Below are 17,773 nucleotides of genomic sequence, written 5' to 3' on the forward strand. Positions count from 1 at the left end.
CGTGCAGGCTGGAGGAGCTCAACGCTGATCAAAGTAAAGCTCATTCGCAGGCACATAGAGTGGTGTTGTGAAGTGGGATCAAGCCGCTTATCTTGCCTGTGCATCCTTTCACTCATCTGGTCCATCAGTCAGCCACTTCCTCATCTAGTCTGTTACTTGTTCACTCAATCAGCCACTCATTTACTTTCCTGCAGATCCTTCACTTTCTCACCGTGCAACAACAAACAAGCAATTCAATAAAGCAATCAGCAAAGACGATTTCTTTCTACAAGACAAAACACTGTTTATTTCAAGTGCCTCATTTCATCATGCGTTGATGTGGAGCAGCTTGCTCGAGTTGAACTTCACCTATCCATCAGTCGAGTATCAGCCGTGCAATCAAGGCTGCCTGCATATTGTGCCGCATTCACCCTGCTTTCATTTAAATTAAGCACATGTGTCAGATGAGGCAAATGGATAGAGAAATCTTAGAGGAGAGAGTTGCTGTTTGGGGAAACTGATTGTTTGAAATCTTTGAACGGGATAAAAAACTATTCCTGTTCAGATGCTCAGTCAATAAGCAATGATTATAAATGGAAGAGTCAGTTGAATTGTGTTGTATAGAACTCCAAAGAGAACAGATGAGATTAGAAAAGTGGGCCTTGACTGGATCAAGAGGAATAAGACGTTAGTCCAGGAAATCAATCAAATACAAGGTAAGGCGTAGACAGCAAGGTGATTCTGACGACAAGGTGGTAGAAGAGCAGAGGTGGGCTGAGAGAATGAAGGGCACTAAGGCACCATTATGGATAATCATTTTTTTCCTCCACCTTTTATGACCATTTGACCTTTCCCGTACTTCTTACTTAAACTCTAACTTGACAGTTCTTAACACACACACACACTCTCAACTTAACCACTAGAGTAATAAAGAATATTCCACAACACAGCATGTTATTGGGTTTCTATAGGAAATATAACAACAATTTTTTAGTGTGTTAGTTGATTATAAAATATAGTTCAGCTCCTGAGGTCATCTCCTCAGATGGTCTGCTGCTCACCCCACACCACTATTAATAAAACTGTGTCTCTGTGTGTAATTTTCTCTTTTGAATATGAATGAGCTACAAAAGGTTGTAGTGACAGAATTAGGTAAACCTCAAATTATCAACTCCTAATTGATTTCACTGAAGAGTGAGTATTTGCAAACTCCTGGAAAAGTTAAAAAAAATGCAATAAATATTATACATTTAAAAATATTTTGATATCTAATAATTTCTAAAAACTTAATTAAAATGCAATATAATTAGCTATAGTTTAATATTTAAAACATCACGAAAAACACTTGTGCTATATGTGTTATAGTGTTGATAGAGTACCGTACATATCCAAATGTTTGGACACATTCTTACGGTATTCTCTTTCAGTGACTGATTGATGGTTCTCAATAATGAGTAATGGTTTATTATGCTGAAAATCTATGCATTCTGTCACAGACAGAGGCATTTGCATTTCAGACGTGACTCATCAACAGCATCTGGCGAGGGTTAGGGATCGAAGCAATAGCCAGTGCATGAGATACTTATTTGCATGTGAGGGAAAAAAAACTACATTCAAATCCTCTTACTTGCTAATCACTAAAGAAATGCAATGTTGGATCGACAGTGACAGGGAAACTAAATCCCTCCTACATTGTAATAAACACAGTTAACAAAATTTGACTTCCATGACTCCAAAAGTTTTTTTTTATATGTATAACTTATTGTAGTCAGTCATCACTATCACTCAACCTTTTCTATATAAGAAATAATATCCTGGGTTAAAGAGTGAAAGGGTTTTACAGATGGGTCAAAGGCAGAGAATATTTTCCCCCTTAAAAAAATAAATTTAGACTGAGAAAAGACTGTTGACTGAATATTTTAAAAAAAACAGCACACCTAGACATGTTTGCTCTTTGTGCCACAAGGAGTGCAATGTGCAAAAACAGATTGTAGTCTAAGTTTTTTTCATCTTAAAGGTGTAATTTTGGGTTGTTTTTTTTGTTTTTTTTTGCAAAAGAAAGATATTCGAGAAAGTAAAAAGAGTCACGAAACCATGAATTTGGACACAGAACCCTTATGTTTTACATATAATAGAATAGTAGCAACACATTTTATATTGTTTTTGAAGCTGTAGAAGAGTGGAGTACTTTGAGCAGATACTTTTTTGCATCTATATTTTTGTATAAATGCAATGAAATTCTCAATCTGGAGGCAAATGCAGGAAAATTACACCTTATTAAACCAAACCAAAAAATAACTACTGTTACCACACTTTGGAAGAGGCTTTAGTTTTGTTTCAAACAAGGTTAAAGTAGGGGAAAAAACATTTCTGATTCTTGGAGTTGTTTTCCCCAGTGTGATTCACACACACATCTCTAGACAGAACAGGGCTCTTAAAATAGGCTGCTCAATTTACCAGAATACAGGCCATCCAAGAGAATACATTTGCACATAGTTTAAATCTAATTTTCTGAGAACTAAAATAGCTTTTTTTAAAAATTACAAATCACTGTCAATTGGTCCATCTACAAACTCACAAAACATAAGTGCTTTTTCATTGACTTTGCCTTTTCACGGTCATATTACTTTGTAACCGCAATGCAGTTCAGATTTGTGTGGTGTGCAGTGTGTTATTTGGTCTTCTATGTAATTTTGTCCTCATACAAACAGTTCCAATCTATGGTGGAAGTGATTAAAATAGATATTTTCATTTAATATGAATTCGATTTTTTATTCATTTTTCTAAAACAGGTCATTATGTCCCCCATGCTCCATGGAGATATATAAAAAAAAACACATAGCTGTCCGTCAATCTGTCAAAGGGGTTCCATTAGAGGCTGCAGTTTGTTTTTCATTATGGTTCTTTTAGTCAACGATTTGAGGTCAATGACTGATACATCTCACAGACCACGCAGTACAATACAAATACTGATACAACATGAAAAAACACAGTGTTTATTATGTGTTCCATCATTCTGGTGTGCTGCGTTGAAGCTTCCCAACTAGTTCACTTGGGAACTAGTTGGAAAACGACGTGGAATGTGGCTTTGTTTACATTCATTGGTTGTACACCTTACATCGGACTTCGCTTTCTTATTTTGTGTTGTTTTTTTTGGGTGCTGTTGTCTCTTTCACTATGGCTCCCAAGCATAAGTCTGACACTTCTGATGTTTATGTCCTAGATCATGATGTTACCATGGTGAAGGTGAGTGACATAGGTACTAATGTACAGTATGTGAGTTCAGACTTACGTATTGTTCTCTTATGGAACAGCCGGAAAGTATTTAATGTCTTCATCCTAACGTAAAACCATACACTGTTCAAAGCACACAGGTTAACTTGTAATAGCAGAAATGTGACTTCAATAAAAGGTTATTCTCACTGTGAACTAATGGCTTTAATATAAACAGACTAATGTGTCACTTGTTCCATCTGTGTCTGTGTAGCTCTCCTGAGGGCGTGTGCTGATGGAGCTGCCAATCACTTATATAACGTCACTGCTGGAGACCGTGACAGGTAAGTCTATCTTGTGCACGCATACAGTACGCTTTAGTTAATTTGTGTTTTCCCTAGTACGTCTCTTTCTTTCTCTCTCTGCGTTGGTGCGTCATTATTCTGTTGTGTAGCTCAGTGTGTGTATGCACGGTCGTGTAAGACCATTTGTGTGTGTTCTAGGTGAGATAATGCAACTTTGGAAAAGTGCAAGTGTGTGCTCTGCGGCCAAATGTGTGTGTGTGGCTAATGGAAGACAGCTGTCAGGAGAGAGATGGATCTGGGGCTCATCAGTTCCCCAAGGTGTTGAGGCTTTCACATTAACACCAAGAGTGTGAGCAGGCCTGACTTTTACAGCCGGGTGTAAATGTGATGTTGTGTGTGTGTGTGTGGCAGTGTGCATGTCCTTATAATGTTCTTCTGCCTTGGTGTAACCATTTACGTACATATGTCTGAGGACCTGTCCTCTATGCTAACGGATGTTGTCTAGACATTTTCAGACTATTTCATTTTCATCAATTTCAACATTGATAAATTGTTTTGTGTTATAATATTGTCAAAACCCTGAAAACATTGACTAGACTCATTTAAGACTAGACTCATTTAAGACTAGACTCAAGACTAGGCAGTGATATTATAGTAAAAGGCAACTGCATCACAGGTTTTTGTTTTCTTTCCTTGTAAAGATTGACTAATAAAAAATAGGGACATCTAGTGGTGATATTACAGAGCCCAACAACATAGATCTACACTCAGACTTGCTGTCTGATAAACATTGGACAGTGCTCCTCCATCACCCTGGTGAGTTCAACAGAGGCATCACCCCTTTATGACACAGCACATCTGTCTTCTGACTTTTCATTCACAGCTTTGTAAGCAGTCTCTATGTTGGATAGCCAGACCACCCTTATAGCAAAGACCACGAAAATCAGTTTGTGTCCCAGAAATTATTCGCTGCAACTGAATAATGGGCACTGCATTTAAGAAACAACCAAGTGTAGGGGTAGAATATGTGTAAATCATCACATGAGGACATTAATCATGAGCAAGTTAAGATGTATTTAACCTATCATTACCAGAACTAATGGACTATGTAGAAGAAGAGGACACACACACACACACACACACAAGGGCGAGTCAAATGTGTGCAATCCATGAAAGCCAAGTCTTATATGAAGGATTTTCTGAAAATCAGTGTTCCTATGTAAACAAACTGACCAAATTGGTGCATATTTAAATATATATATATTTATATATATATATATATATATGCAGTATATATAGTCTCATGTTCGTATGCGGCGCTCATAGCTTGTTCATTTAACCAGAAATTAAGACTTGTATACACAATTCTGACCATTATTTTGCCCATAATGATGTGGTACACTTTTAGACGGTTATTTCTGCCTGTGTGTCTGTAATGTTCTGCTCAGGGTGCACCCAACAGGTTCTTGAATTCAGAGTAATTACTGTCATTTCAAGCTGTTCATAGTACCAAAACAGAAAAGCCCTTTTTTGCTAAAAAAAAAAAAAAAAATCAAGAAGAAGTTAGGGCATTGTTGGGCTGGAGGGGAAAGACGTCTATGTGTTGAGTAATTTAATATTTCTAAGAACTGATATTGTTCTGACTATAATTACCCATAACGCGCAAAATCTTTCTAATCTTCCTTACAGTAGTTCTCAGAAAATTCGCTACATGCAAGTCAAGTCACTGCAGAGACAGTTTTTTCTCCCCTACAGATGCCAGGACCAAAAATCTTGAGTTCAGAATATCAAAACTGGGATGTAGGGCTTTTGATGAAAACACCCAGAGCAGAGCCAGCTCTGCATCTAAGCTGAAGCTTTCACATCAACAGATTCATGAAAGGACCAGTTCACAGCAAACTCCTGCAAACTGACAAAATGTACTGCCTTCACTGCAGGGGAAAATGTTGACTTTTAGCATCCAATTTTTTGAAAGGCAACAGGAACACTTGACAGCCTTCTGCACTGTTACTGCATTTAATTCATGTTTTTTTTTTTAAGTAAAGTAAACACAGAGAACATGTACTGACACTGATGATTGCAACAAAAAACAATTACTGGGGTCTACTTAAAGAAAGGATTCTGACAAACTTGTTTGTATTGAAAATTATGCAAAAAATTAAACTTCTGATCACAGCCCTTTCATTTAACAAATGAGGTAAATGCTATGTCACTTTCTGTCAGCAATGCAGGATGGCTGTTGTTGTTTCTCTTCACAGCTTGCACAAATTTTATATCTAATGGACAATTACAGGGCTTCAAGCCTTTCTGAGTTCCATGTGGCCTTGGCCTATACTGTACTTAATAACATATCATTTTGTTAGGTGCTAGGTCATATCATAACTGAGGTTTAACTAAACAGCGTGTGGCTATTTGTCAGATTGTGCCTTTGATCAAGCTTAGAACATAGAAAATAAATCATTTAAGACATTCTGAAAACTGAGTCGTGATAGTTGTACAAACAAGTTTAAACATGGATATTCACTCGTAATTAGATATTTACATTCCATTTCTGAGCAAATTTGTTGCAGATACAAACCAAATATACACAACAACGTTGCATATTGGTTTGTCACTTATTGCTTTTGCACCACTTAATCATATTTTGTCACAGAGCTCACGGCACCACTTGTTTTCATCAGCCCAGTTATTGTCTTTCTCACATACTTACTATTGTTGCCCTCCAGACTCCATAGTTTCTCTATTACGTACTGATTTGAAAATTCCCTTTTGTGTTCATTGCTCTGGTTTGAAAATTGATACGTTCACCGGAGCTGATGAGAATTCTAAACTTCATTTCTAATGCAAGCACTTTATGCTTTGCGTTTTTGTCAAGTAGAGTGTATTAGGATTGTTACAATGATACGACTGATCAAAAGCACAAGTACACATATATACGCTCTCTGCAGAGTACAACAAATAGAGACATGGAGGTTAATTAACTAAGATTATGTAGTTTAAGTGGTGTATGGATTTATGAGTCTCTCTACTTATTAGTGCCTGTAGACATCAAGATGATTACATTTTGATTAGACTCTGGTGATCTACACGCTGGGATTTGTGGCTTTGACAGGCACACACATACGCCTTCACTATCACATCATACACCCAACCACGTGCAAGCAGGTGTTTTTTGGGGTTTTTTTTTTTTGTTGTTGTTTTTTTTTCATTTTAGTTGTTTCAATACAAGCACTCATTAGCATATTAAATACACACCAACATGTACTGCCAGCAAGCTCACACTTGTTCCTAATTAGAAACCCTCTCAGAGGGATTAATTGGCTTCTCTTTGCACTGATATGAGGATAAGTATTGTAATGCTCACATTCATAGTAGATAGAAATCTACTAGAAAGCACATCAAACACATGACTCAAGACAAGGCCTTATATGAGAAAAGCAAATAAGCTAGAAATATTATCTGATCAGGGACAGATCAGATTTATCCTCTGTGTACTTTATATCAATTACCATGTAATTTGAAGCGTCAAACGTGACAAAGGGTTTTGAACATCACCATTGAAATCAATGTATCAGCAAATCAATACTTAATAGGTTTTGTCATCGCATAAAATCCAAAATATTAAACTGGTTTGCCCCCCAGGCTCAAAGAGTTTTCCAAAATCAAGACTGGGTCCTTTCTCCAGTATGAAATAAAGGGGTTATCACAGCCTTTTCTTTACTAGTGTAGAAATTGGATATTGTGCCAGGAGAAGAACAGAATACAAATAAAACAGTTTGTTCAAATGTAATTTTCACATGGATGATAGAGGATAATGACGCTGCAATTTAAAAAAAAAAATCAGACTAGCTAATACTAACAGAAGTAATAACATTCATGGAAAGACCATTTACTCGCGGTGAAGTGGATAGATTGATGGAAATTACCTTAATTACACAGAAAAGTAAGTACTTCAGAGGAGAAATGAGAGCAGACCAGAAGCTGCAAGAACAAGGTATCTGTGGGAGAACAGAGACGGGTGACGAGGCAGAAGGAGAAGGTGTGGCAGAGGAAGGATGACAGACAAAGCACACACACAAACACGAGCAAAGGTCACACAGCCATCTCTGCCACATAATATTCAGACAAACTGCTGGTAAAATGCCCTATTTCCTATTCAAATTAAAGTGTCAGTTAATATTAATGTGGAAGTGAAGACTGTCAGACACATCACACGGTCACACACTCACTCTCTCTCACACACACAAAATATATTCACAAAGATGCATCATGAACGCAAACCCAGAATTTCAGATCCTGCCTGCTCAATTACCTCCAGCCAGAAGAGTCATGCACATAGGTCAATGAGGGAAATGTGTGTGTGTGTGTGTGTGTGTGTGTGCATGTGTATGTGTCTCTGTGTGTTTCTGTATAAAGCTCTGATCAGGCTGTAACGTCTACTCCCATCGTGTCTGTCACATGAAGGTTATTCCTGACTTGAAATGTAATGGTTTGAAAAGTGGACAAGTGCACATGGGTGACTGCTTATTTGTCTGTCTATGTATAACTGAAAGAAGTAAAAAAAATGTATATGGCTGTGTACTATTACACATAAAGGAAATGCATGTTGAAGAAAAGTTGTTTTTTTTAAAAAAAAAAAAAAGAATCTTGTAGTTAGTATGTCCCAGGCAATACCTGTACTTGGACATGCTATAAAAAGGGTTAAAAACATTTATCTGGCTATGAATTTATAGAAAAAGAGAATTAATACCGAGTCCTCACAACTGAACACCATTAAAAAAAATGACATAAAAGAAATGAGATGGTTTCAGCTATAAGAAAGTCCCTAAAATACTCTGGTTGACACCAACTGAAATTTTGCTTTCAATGCTTTCTTTGTGTGTGCAAACAAACTCCATTACACAGCCAACCATAACGTCAGACCTGTTAAAGCCTCAAGATCACAGCAAGTGTGTCCCATAACTGAGCCTGCATATGACATGTTTGCACATGAAAAAATGGAAAATTAGAAAGAAAAATCTGTATGTGCCTGAAAGGACTTTAGTGTTTATAATTTGCTGCTTGATAAATTGCTCTTAAACAAAACCTCCAACGAACCTTAATTGAAGAACTTCAGCACAAAAATACAGGAAATTCATTTAAATTTAATTATTTGGATGAAATAACACTGAAAAGCACACAAATTCCCATAACCCCTGCTTTGTTTTCTCAGTTGTAATCCCCTGACTGCATGTATTAACATATAATTTTTACTACATTTATGCTTTTAGTAATTTATAAAATTTTGTGTTGTTAGCTTGAATGCATTCCTGAACTTGTGAAAAGGAATCGATTTGCATTCATTTTCTGCCAACAAGCAGTGTTTATCAATTATATTCCACTGCATTAACAGGTGAAAACACAGTCTTCTTGGTCTTCTTAGCTAAGCTAACAATGCTATTCAGATATATAGTTTTACTCCCCATTTATATTCAACCACAATTAAACTTGTTTAAACTAAAATGGCTCGATCCATTAGCTTTTATTTACACAACATTTAACTCCTGTTTTTTATGGATATGTTTTAGTTATTAGGAAGTCGAGGGACAGTGTCTCCCAATTACCCTGATTCCACCAAGTACGGCTGGTAATGAGGCATTTTACATGAAATCATCAAATTCACCAGTCATTCATATGAGAATAAATGTGATACTATAGTGTAAGACAGCTAGGGGCAGAATAATCACCCTGTCAGTCTCTGTCTCTTCATCCTCACCCAGCAGCACCTTCTCTCTCTCTGGTTTCACAGATCAAAGAACTGATACCAGTCCCCATGTCTTCTCTCTATCTCTCGTATCGCTGACTTACATACAATGCCTCTGTCTTTTTTGCAATCCTAACCCTATCCCTCTTTCTCTCATCCTCTTTGTCTAACCTTATATCCAGCTTCCTCCCCGACTTTATCAATGGGGATTTTGATTCCATCACCACCAAGGTCAAAGATTTCTATGCCGACAAGGTGAGTTGAAATACAACTTTCATACTCTTGCAGACCTGGAGGTGCTCTGACTTTATGCAGACTAATACAAATGTACTGGCAGGAAAAAACAAACAAAACATTTCTGAGTCTGAAGTCTATTACAAAGGCAGCCAATTATTGAGATCAGTTTGATTTAATTATTGTATAAAAATAAAAAATAAAATGTATATAATTATTAATTAAGATGTCAGCTTTTGATTTTACATTTTACCATGGCTTACCGTGTTTATTTACACATCTTTATTGTTTTGAAAAATCCAACTCAAAAACAGTATCACATTTTTTGTCTCCCGCAGCCCCTAGTGGCAACTCATGTGTGCAACACACTTAGATCCATAATTAAAAGAAGAAAATTAAGTAGTTGATTAGACATCAACCTAATTAACCACCGCAATAATTAGTACCCAACCTAATTTACTGAACACTATAATATACACAGTATGTATTCATTCCACACATCTACTACTACAAGATCTGAAAAAGATGCTGTTTAGAAAACCTACAGCTCACAGTGAGAAGCCACATGATGAGATTTTGCTGTACACTGATGTAGCACACGCTACTGCCTAGCCAAGACGCTCAGTACTGTAGGTGAACCTGGCACTTCACCAGCTGACAAGGTGAATGAACGATACAGCAGTCCTGAAGAAGTATTCAATAAAGCGGAGCTGGAAATGTTGTTTTGAGAACCCCTTCATCAGAACTTGTAAAGATGGGTGTAATTGACATACACTGTGAGACGAAATATCAGAAATCAATAACAGCTCACGTTTCAGCGACCTGCACTACTCCTGTACACCGTGTAGTTTTTCTGAATCCGTTACTTCCAGTGGCCCTCTGATGACATCATCATCTTAGCTCACCGTGTCCTGAGCCGTAGCAAACAACTGCTCACAACTCACCGCTAAACCCACCGAGGTCATAAAAATGAAATGAAAGTCCTTCCATCAAGTGGACTGGCCCATTGTTTATAACGAGCAAAATGTCAAAGCAGACCACTTGAGGAGAAGTGAAGCTCGGTTCAATAAATGATAACTACAGGGTAAGGTGTTAGACACACTCACGCAGGCGTTCACAGACACACACAAACACACTTGCCACACACCAGCAGGCATGCACAGAGTAGTGCTGGTGTGATCCCTGAGCTGTGCTACTGTGTGTTTCTGTGATCAGACAACTGCTGATGTAGAGTGTTTACAGTCTGAAATTTATGAGTGGTGTTTCATCACTCACACACAGAAACACACACACATACCCAATCGCAGATACAGTGCACAGGTTCTGTGGGCTGCCTTTGACTGTGACATTGCTTTCATGCCGCATCCTTTTCCTTTCACTGTAATTTTAATCTCTTTTTTTTCCACAGATATCTCAAAAGTTGCTAGAAAAGAAAAAAAAAATCTTGCCAGGAGTGAACAGGCTGTTATGGTAATGCTTTGAGAGTAGAACAATATGAAAGTTTTAGCTGTTCCTTTGGATATTCGCGGAAAACGGTGAATAATTCTGCATAAATGGCAGGAAGAGAGCAGAAACACATCCGAGAGGGCGACAAAGGGAGAGGGAGGGATGGTGAGACGGGGGGCGGGGAGACGGAATGGAAGGGATCAAAGCGAGCACACTGAACAAGTTTCTGTGAAGCTATTGTACTTTGTGTGTGACCGTATTTCTTTTGAAGAGAGAAAACTAGTGTGTTATACAAGGAAAGTGACAAAGAAGGAGAAAAAGCTAACGCTGGGTTGTTTACCTGAATGCTGAAGTTTAAGGCCACTGTCTGAAAAACCTCTACATTATTCACAAACGCTGCCTGCAGACAGCCAGCCAAGACTAAAACAGCCACCTCTACTTCCTCTCTATGTTTACTTTCTGCATTATAATTTTAACCCCTCATGTTTATCTGTCTGACCCAGGGTTGCAAGCTGATTGAAACATCTGACCAGGACCTGACAGACTTCACCAAATGTCTTGCGATCACAGTAGAGGAAATTCAGAGGAGACAGTTGCAGGTAAAACACTATGTGGACATCAGAGAGAATCTGATGGTTTCATTATATGAATTTTAATTATTGTTTTATTGACATTTCTAATAAGTCCAACTTTAAAACCTTTGCTCCAGTAAACATTTTGTTGCGTTGAAAAAGTTGGTTTTGAAGGACATCCTTTCTGTGATTAACTGTGGTTTGATCACACAGGATTTTTTTGCAGCAATCTTCTTTTAAATGCAAATTAAAATCTGGCTTTTTGATTTTTGAATCTCCTGAGGGTTTTGTACCTTTTACTGCCTCTGTGATTCTGCTTTGAAGTTCTTCGGAATAGTTAATTGCGATAACGTCAGTATTTTTACCTTTGCCTTTCTGTGGTTGGTACCAACTCACTAGCCGTGGATTTTTACAGCTCTATCTGCGCTCCTGTTGTCAGCCTCTATGGTTGTTTTTGATCGATCTTTATATCGTGCGTTGCTCAGTACAGTCTGTTGTATTGAATTTCTCTCCTTCTGATTTTTGGAGCAACTACAAAACAAGTTTATTTATATTTGTGTACCTCTTTGAAGTATAACCCCCATTTCTGTGTTGCTAGTTTCTTAACAAATAGTTCTTTAGTTACAAGTAAACCTGGGGCTAAGATTAGAAGCATAAATATATTTATTTGTTTAAGTCGGTCATTTTAGACAATCGTGAATTACATTCATCCGGTCAGGTTTGGCATCTCAATGAAGCAAAGTATTGTGAATCTGCTTGCTGGTTTGAAACTCAACAGCAAGAAGATTTGCTGCAAATCCATTGCCATTTCTTCACCTATTTCCTGACTTTTGTGGTATTGCATTATAATCCCAGAAAAGCCAAACCCAACGAGCACCCGTCTGCTAGATTATTTATTTTAAACTTTTGGCACACTCAGAACTTTTCCTAATCTTTTGATTTCGCAAATCCTGAAATTTATTTTTCTATGATGTAACTAAGCAAATTATCTTCGTATCTTTTATCTTTTTATGATTTGAATGAAATGTGTTCTGGGTTTGTCTTTTATTCACACAAGATCAGAACTCAATTTTGTACACAATAGTTGTTATTTATGTCTTGTGGCTATTTGAGGTCGACAGATTACTGGATGATGAAAAAGCCTTTCAGAAGCCGGTGTCGTAGGTCGGTCTGCTGTGATGTGACTGACATGTAATATTGTACATTCAAGCTTTAAGAGTAACCGTTTACATGCAAAGAAAAAAACAACATCCACAGAGTGAATTGTATTTTTAGCATCATCTCTTTGTGTATCTCTCTCTGCAAAGACAGAACCTTTAGTCTTTCAAAAACAAATTATCAGGGAAAAAACTATAGAAAAGCATTACAAAAGTGACAACACAAACTCTAAACTGTTTAACCTGCATGTTTTTAAGATTTATCGTGTTTCAAAACAAAAAGCATTTTTGAATTTTGATCTCTTTACAGAGAGAAAAGCATTCTCAAACAAACAGGCTTATCTCCAAAATGCCAAAGTGAGTTGCCTGCCAGAGCGAAGCTCTGCACTGAGCCAGCTGCTTCAGAGCCAGACACACACAGTGATGTCGTACACAGCTTCGACTCCAGCTTTATTCAGTCTCTTCAAACAATGAGTGAGTTGCACCAAATTCACGTTCTACGGTTAGCTGTACATTTCCTGACTTAAATCAGGATGATAGACAGTGATAACTGCGGCGTCGGAGCATTGTCTCCATAAAATTAAAAAGTTTTAAGTGTCAAGTCGAGTGCTTCTCCAATCACGGCCAATCACTTGACATGATGCAATACTGCGGAGAAGACGCTCACAGACACACAAACATGCCCTTAATCTTGTATGCGCACATGTTGCTGCAATTGTTGTTGGTGTTATTGGTTTTGCCAACAGGAAAAAAAAGCCTTTGTCATTTTTACCTTCTATGGGTCTTTTCATTTCTACAGTTTGGCTAATATTTACTCTGCCTCTGACCTGGCACTGAATGTTTGTCTGTGCATCTGCCTGCAAGAGATTGCAGTCTGGTTATCAGTTTTTTTTATGGCTTGTAAGTCTTGATAATTGTATCTTTCATAGGATTATTCCACTCTCATTTCATGCCATGCCTCTTCTGGTTCAACCACTCGGGGACATGATGTATTGAAGTGTAACTTTTTAGTTTATCAGTGTGAGCATAGATGCTGCAGAAGCACAATTAGTAGTAATAACATTGAAGAACATGAAGAAGGTAGATTTGGTGAAAGATTATCTTTGGAGCAGCATGTACACATTAATCACACTTGTGATGTTTTTAATTTGATTAATCCTCTTTGGTTCGTCTTTCTGGACTTGAATCACAGACAGTGTCCCTCTGATTGCATCAAAGAAAGCATTAACCAGAAACAGAGTGATTAGCAGCTTAGCTCTGAAGCTTTCTCCTAACTACAGTACATTCAGAGGAAGGCTGGAAAAGGTCCATTTCTACAGGGTGATGAGGGGGACGTCGTCACAGTCTGGCTGTGAGTCGGCACTTTCTTAGAGGTATCTGGTACTTCACTCTCCTGTGGTCTGTTCTATATGTAAAGAATATACATTTTTAAAGGATTTCGTGTTAAACCTGCTTTTGTTCACCTTTGTTATTTCTCATCTATAACTTTTGAAAATTAAATATTTCAAAGAATAAAATAAAAGTTTAATGCTGCAATGCATTTAATCCTAAATGTAATCTGATGCGCATGACTTTGTTTTATGCTCTATACACACGGAGACAGATTGTGTGCGTATGTTTACATGTCGTCCTCTGTTGTGACTTATCTGATCACATTTATCTTCTCTTCATCTTCACTTTTATTATCAACCCTTCCGCATTTTCTGGTTGTGGTTAATGCTTAAGTAAAAAAAAATATTTTGTTTGTGTGGTGATCCCAGAGAGATTATTCGTGCTCTGTTTTCTACCAGCTAATCAGAATGTGAAACAGAGCGGTAGGTGAGCCAGCGTCTTACATTTTCTTTTTTCACTCTTAGGAATTTTTTTTATGCAAAGAATTGAAAACAAAAACAAACAAAATGTGAAAATTATACAGACCTTGATTTTTGTAGCAGAGAAAGCAAAAGTTTTAATAGATAAGTTTCAAGGATAAGACACTGCTTATTTTGGCAGAATTCAGGGTAAACTTTTATTGAAATGTGTATTATCCCTTAAAACCCCACTATTTTTATTCTGGTAAAAAAAAAAAATATGAGTCAAAATAAGGCAGTGATAGTTACAGCAATTACTTATATTATTAATTTAAAGTGTCACTGAAAGAGAATTTGCATGCAAAGAAAAATACTTTTTTTCAAAATACTTTTTTTTCTAGAGAACTGATTTTGTTTTCGAAGTTTACGGTTTACAGTTTTGTCGAAGCCTCTGCATTGCAGTGTGAGGGCGTCAGCCAGATGTTGAAATAGTTTGTTTTGCAGTGCTTGTTTTTTTTAACATCAGCTAGGAGGTAGAAGTGCAAGTAATGATGCACTACTTTACCCTAAGACAGATTTTTTTTTATTTATTTACAGTAAATGCTTGTTTAATCAAGGTTCAGTCACAGGGATTGACGTCACTTTTTGGCATTGGTACCCATCTACTTGGTGACTTCTTTATATAGATTTATCTGAGAGCTGCAAATACCATACTCATTAGAACTGTTCCCTTAAACTTCCTAAAAAACAAACAAAAAATACAACTTCAAAAATACATCCTAGCTCAGAGCCTGTATAAAATGGCATCAGATAAAGCAGTGTCCCTTTTATCTGTTTACATGTTCCCCTTTTCAATTTGGAGACGTACATTTACCCTGAGGTTAATGGTCTGACATGTTTGTTTGATCAGTAATTGTTTGTCTTTCCTTCTTTGTGTTTCTCATTCTCCACTATTGTTTTTAAAAAGCTCTGGTCCTGGTGGATTTTGCTCCTGTGCTTCCTCATTAGATCTTAAAACAGGAACAATGGTGACATTTCATATTGTTTTATTTTCAACAATAAATAGAGCCATAAAAAGACCAAAAGTAATAAAGGAGTCATCCGCCCCTCAATAACCACCTTGTCCATCTCTGACACTAAAGTTTATCATCTGGAACTGCAGATGTAAAACCAGGTATCGAATATAGACGTTCAAAATATGCTCTCTGTTTTTTCATCTATGTTTTTATTGGGTTATTATAAAAAATAAAGCAAACTGTAATCACAGTTCCCCCCACCATAGCCTACTAAAGCCTCTGACGTGTGCTGTGTTTCATTTGCTTCAGCACTAGGAGTTGGTATGAGAAAGATACGAGTGAATACCAAGGCTGCGGCTGATAAGCATCACCTTATGTGAAATTCTTTGCAGAACAACACCACAGTAACACAACCACAGGCAACAGTGGCATGGTGCAGACAAACATTCATTTACTTGAAATCAATACAATGAGAAGCCATCTTTGTTTTTAACCCACGGTCAGACTATGAGCTGCAACAAGGTAAGTAGTAGAATTAATGACTTCATGTAGTCGACCTGGTGCCAAGTTCTGCTTGGACTTGAATATTATACTTGTATTTTTAGCCATCCTTTATCAACTACTTTTTACGCCATCATTCCACATAGTGCTGTCTTCAACAGCCCTTCATTTCCGACACTTGAAAATTTCCCCCTAAGGATGAATAAAATATGTATCTATTTCAGCATTATGTTTTTTTTTCTTTATCATTGGTTTCTACATCCGTAGTTATTTATTAGCACATTCCTCTTGTATTAGTCTATTATAAACATTTGACAGTTGCAAAATGCTCAAACGTTGTTATGAATTCCAAGTAAGGAAAAAGCTGTGACCAAGTAGGTAATCTTGCTGATTTGTAGCTTTCATCCACTAATAAGGCAACGCTTTCAAGTGACACTTGAAAGCAATTGTCAATCAAAATGTGTGTTTTTCTAAAAACAGACTCACCTGAGAAATAGCTCATGTGCGGCTTTGTTTTTCTTTTTTCATTTCGTTTTCTGTATCCAGAATAAACTACATTTCCACAAAGCTCATCTCATATGCTACCTGTCTTCCAGGTGGATGCCATTGTGACTCTGGGTGGTTTGGCCGGGAGGTTTGATCAGATCATGGCATCTGTAGAGACACTCCACCACGCTCTGTCCATGTCAAAGCTACCTTTGTTTGTCATACAGGAGAAGAGCCTGGTGTATCTACTCAGACCTGTGAGTGTTGAGCTTTTCATGTAATTTTCTCTCCTCAGATCTACAAAGCTGCCTTGTCTTTATTTAGGCCCTGTTAAAATGAAACATGAATACATGAGCTGTTCCTGTTTTTGTTTTTTTTTTGTTTGTTTGGTTTTTTTTTAAGAAAACCACTTCACAGCATTTTATGCTGAATAAATCAAAGTACATTATTTAGGACGCAACTTTAAATTAAACTATTGAAAGATCTGTTTTATATTTATATATATTTATCATCTGTGTATTCTTCATATTGCACAGAGGTACACTGAGTTTTTACCATAAAATACTGACATGCTTTTCATCCTTTTTTCCCTTTTTATTTTCTCTTCTTAGCCCTCTCATTTTTATTTTTTAATCTTTTCTGATTCCACCCTGATTGGAGTGTTAAACATTTTTGTTTCCTTGATGAATAATCACTTCAAACACACGCACACACACACAAACTTCCACACACCACTCGTCATGTTGGCCCAGTTTTCTGGAGAGACAAATACAGAGAAACAGTCAGAGTTGAAGAGAGCATGCATCTCTTTTGCTCCTAAATTGTTTTTCCTGGATGCCAGGCACTTCCTCGTGCTCCTTACTTGATTTAATTTACAAGTGTTCAGAGCAGCCTTCAATTGCAGAATACACTGCTGTTTTTGAACCTTCCTTCCCTGCGTTGTAATTTTGCTGGATCTTCAGTATGTGACGGCTAACTGTCATTCTTTTTGATGACACCTTGTAATATGTCGAGTATATAAACAGTTTTTCATGCTCTTCCTACCCACGGCATCATTATTTCAAAGGCGTGTTGTCATTTGCTGCTTCATACTTCGACACCTCCAATTAATCATACTTCTGCAAGGGTAAATGAAGCTCGTTTGTCAACGCGGCTGCAATTCACCGGCAACTGATGAACGCAGGCGTCTGTACATGAAGGTGAAAGCAACCTTTGAAAAGACCCTGTGATACTTTGGCAAGTTACATCTTTAACGCAAGTCCTTGCAACCAAAACCTTTGCCAATCACAGCCCTTGCAGTCATGACTCACACACAAACAATTATATTTTCA

General features: G+C 37.3%; 1 protein-coding gene and 1 long non-coding RNA gene across 3 annotated transcripts in view; one reads left to right on the forward strand and one right to left on the reverse strand.

Annotated features, from left to right (window-relative positions):
- The window catches only part of LOC112486838 (uncharacterized), a 30,093-nt gene that overhangs the window by 6,633 nt on the left and 5,687 nt on the right, over nucleotides 1–17,773 (reverse strand). The gene's annotated exons all lie outside the window — the stretch shown is intronic.
- The window catches only part of tpk1 (thiamin pyrophosphokinase 1), a 41,052-nt gene that overhangs the window by 6,580 nt on the left and 16,699 nt on the right, over nucleotides 1–17,773 (forward strand). For both annotated transcript variants that reach the window (XM_008307448.3, XM_025054495.1), the window contains 4 exons: nucleotides 3,467–3,536; nucleotides 9,423–9,495; nucleotides 11,424–11,519; nucleotides 16,553–16,699. In XM_008307448.3, coding sequence (XP_008305670.1) covers nucleotides 3,467–3,536; nucleotides 9,423–9,495; nucleotides 11,424–11,519; nucleotides 16,553–16,699 — 386 coding nt within the window. The remainder of the gene's footprint in view (nucleotides 1–3,466; nucleotides 3,537–9,422; nucleotides 9,496–11,423; nucleotides 11,520–16,552; nucleotides 16,700–17,773) is intronic.

The sequence above is a fragment of the Cynoglossus semilaevis genome, chromosome 3, assembly GCF_000523025.1.
Source record: "Cynoglossus semilaevis isolate Cse_v1.0 chromosome 3, Cse_v1.0, whole genome shotgun sequence".
Classification (NCBI taxonomy): Eukaryota; Metazoa; Chordata; class Actinopteri; order Pleuronectiformes; family Cynoglossidae; genus Cynoglossus; species Cynoglossus semilaevis.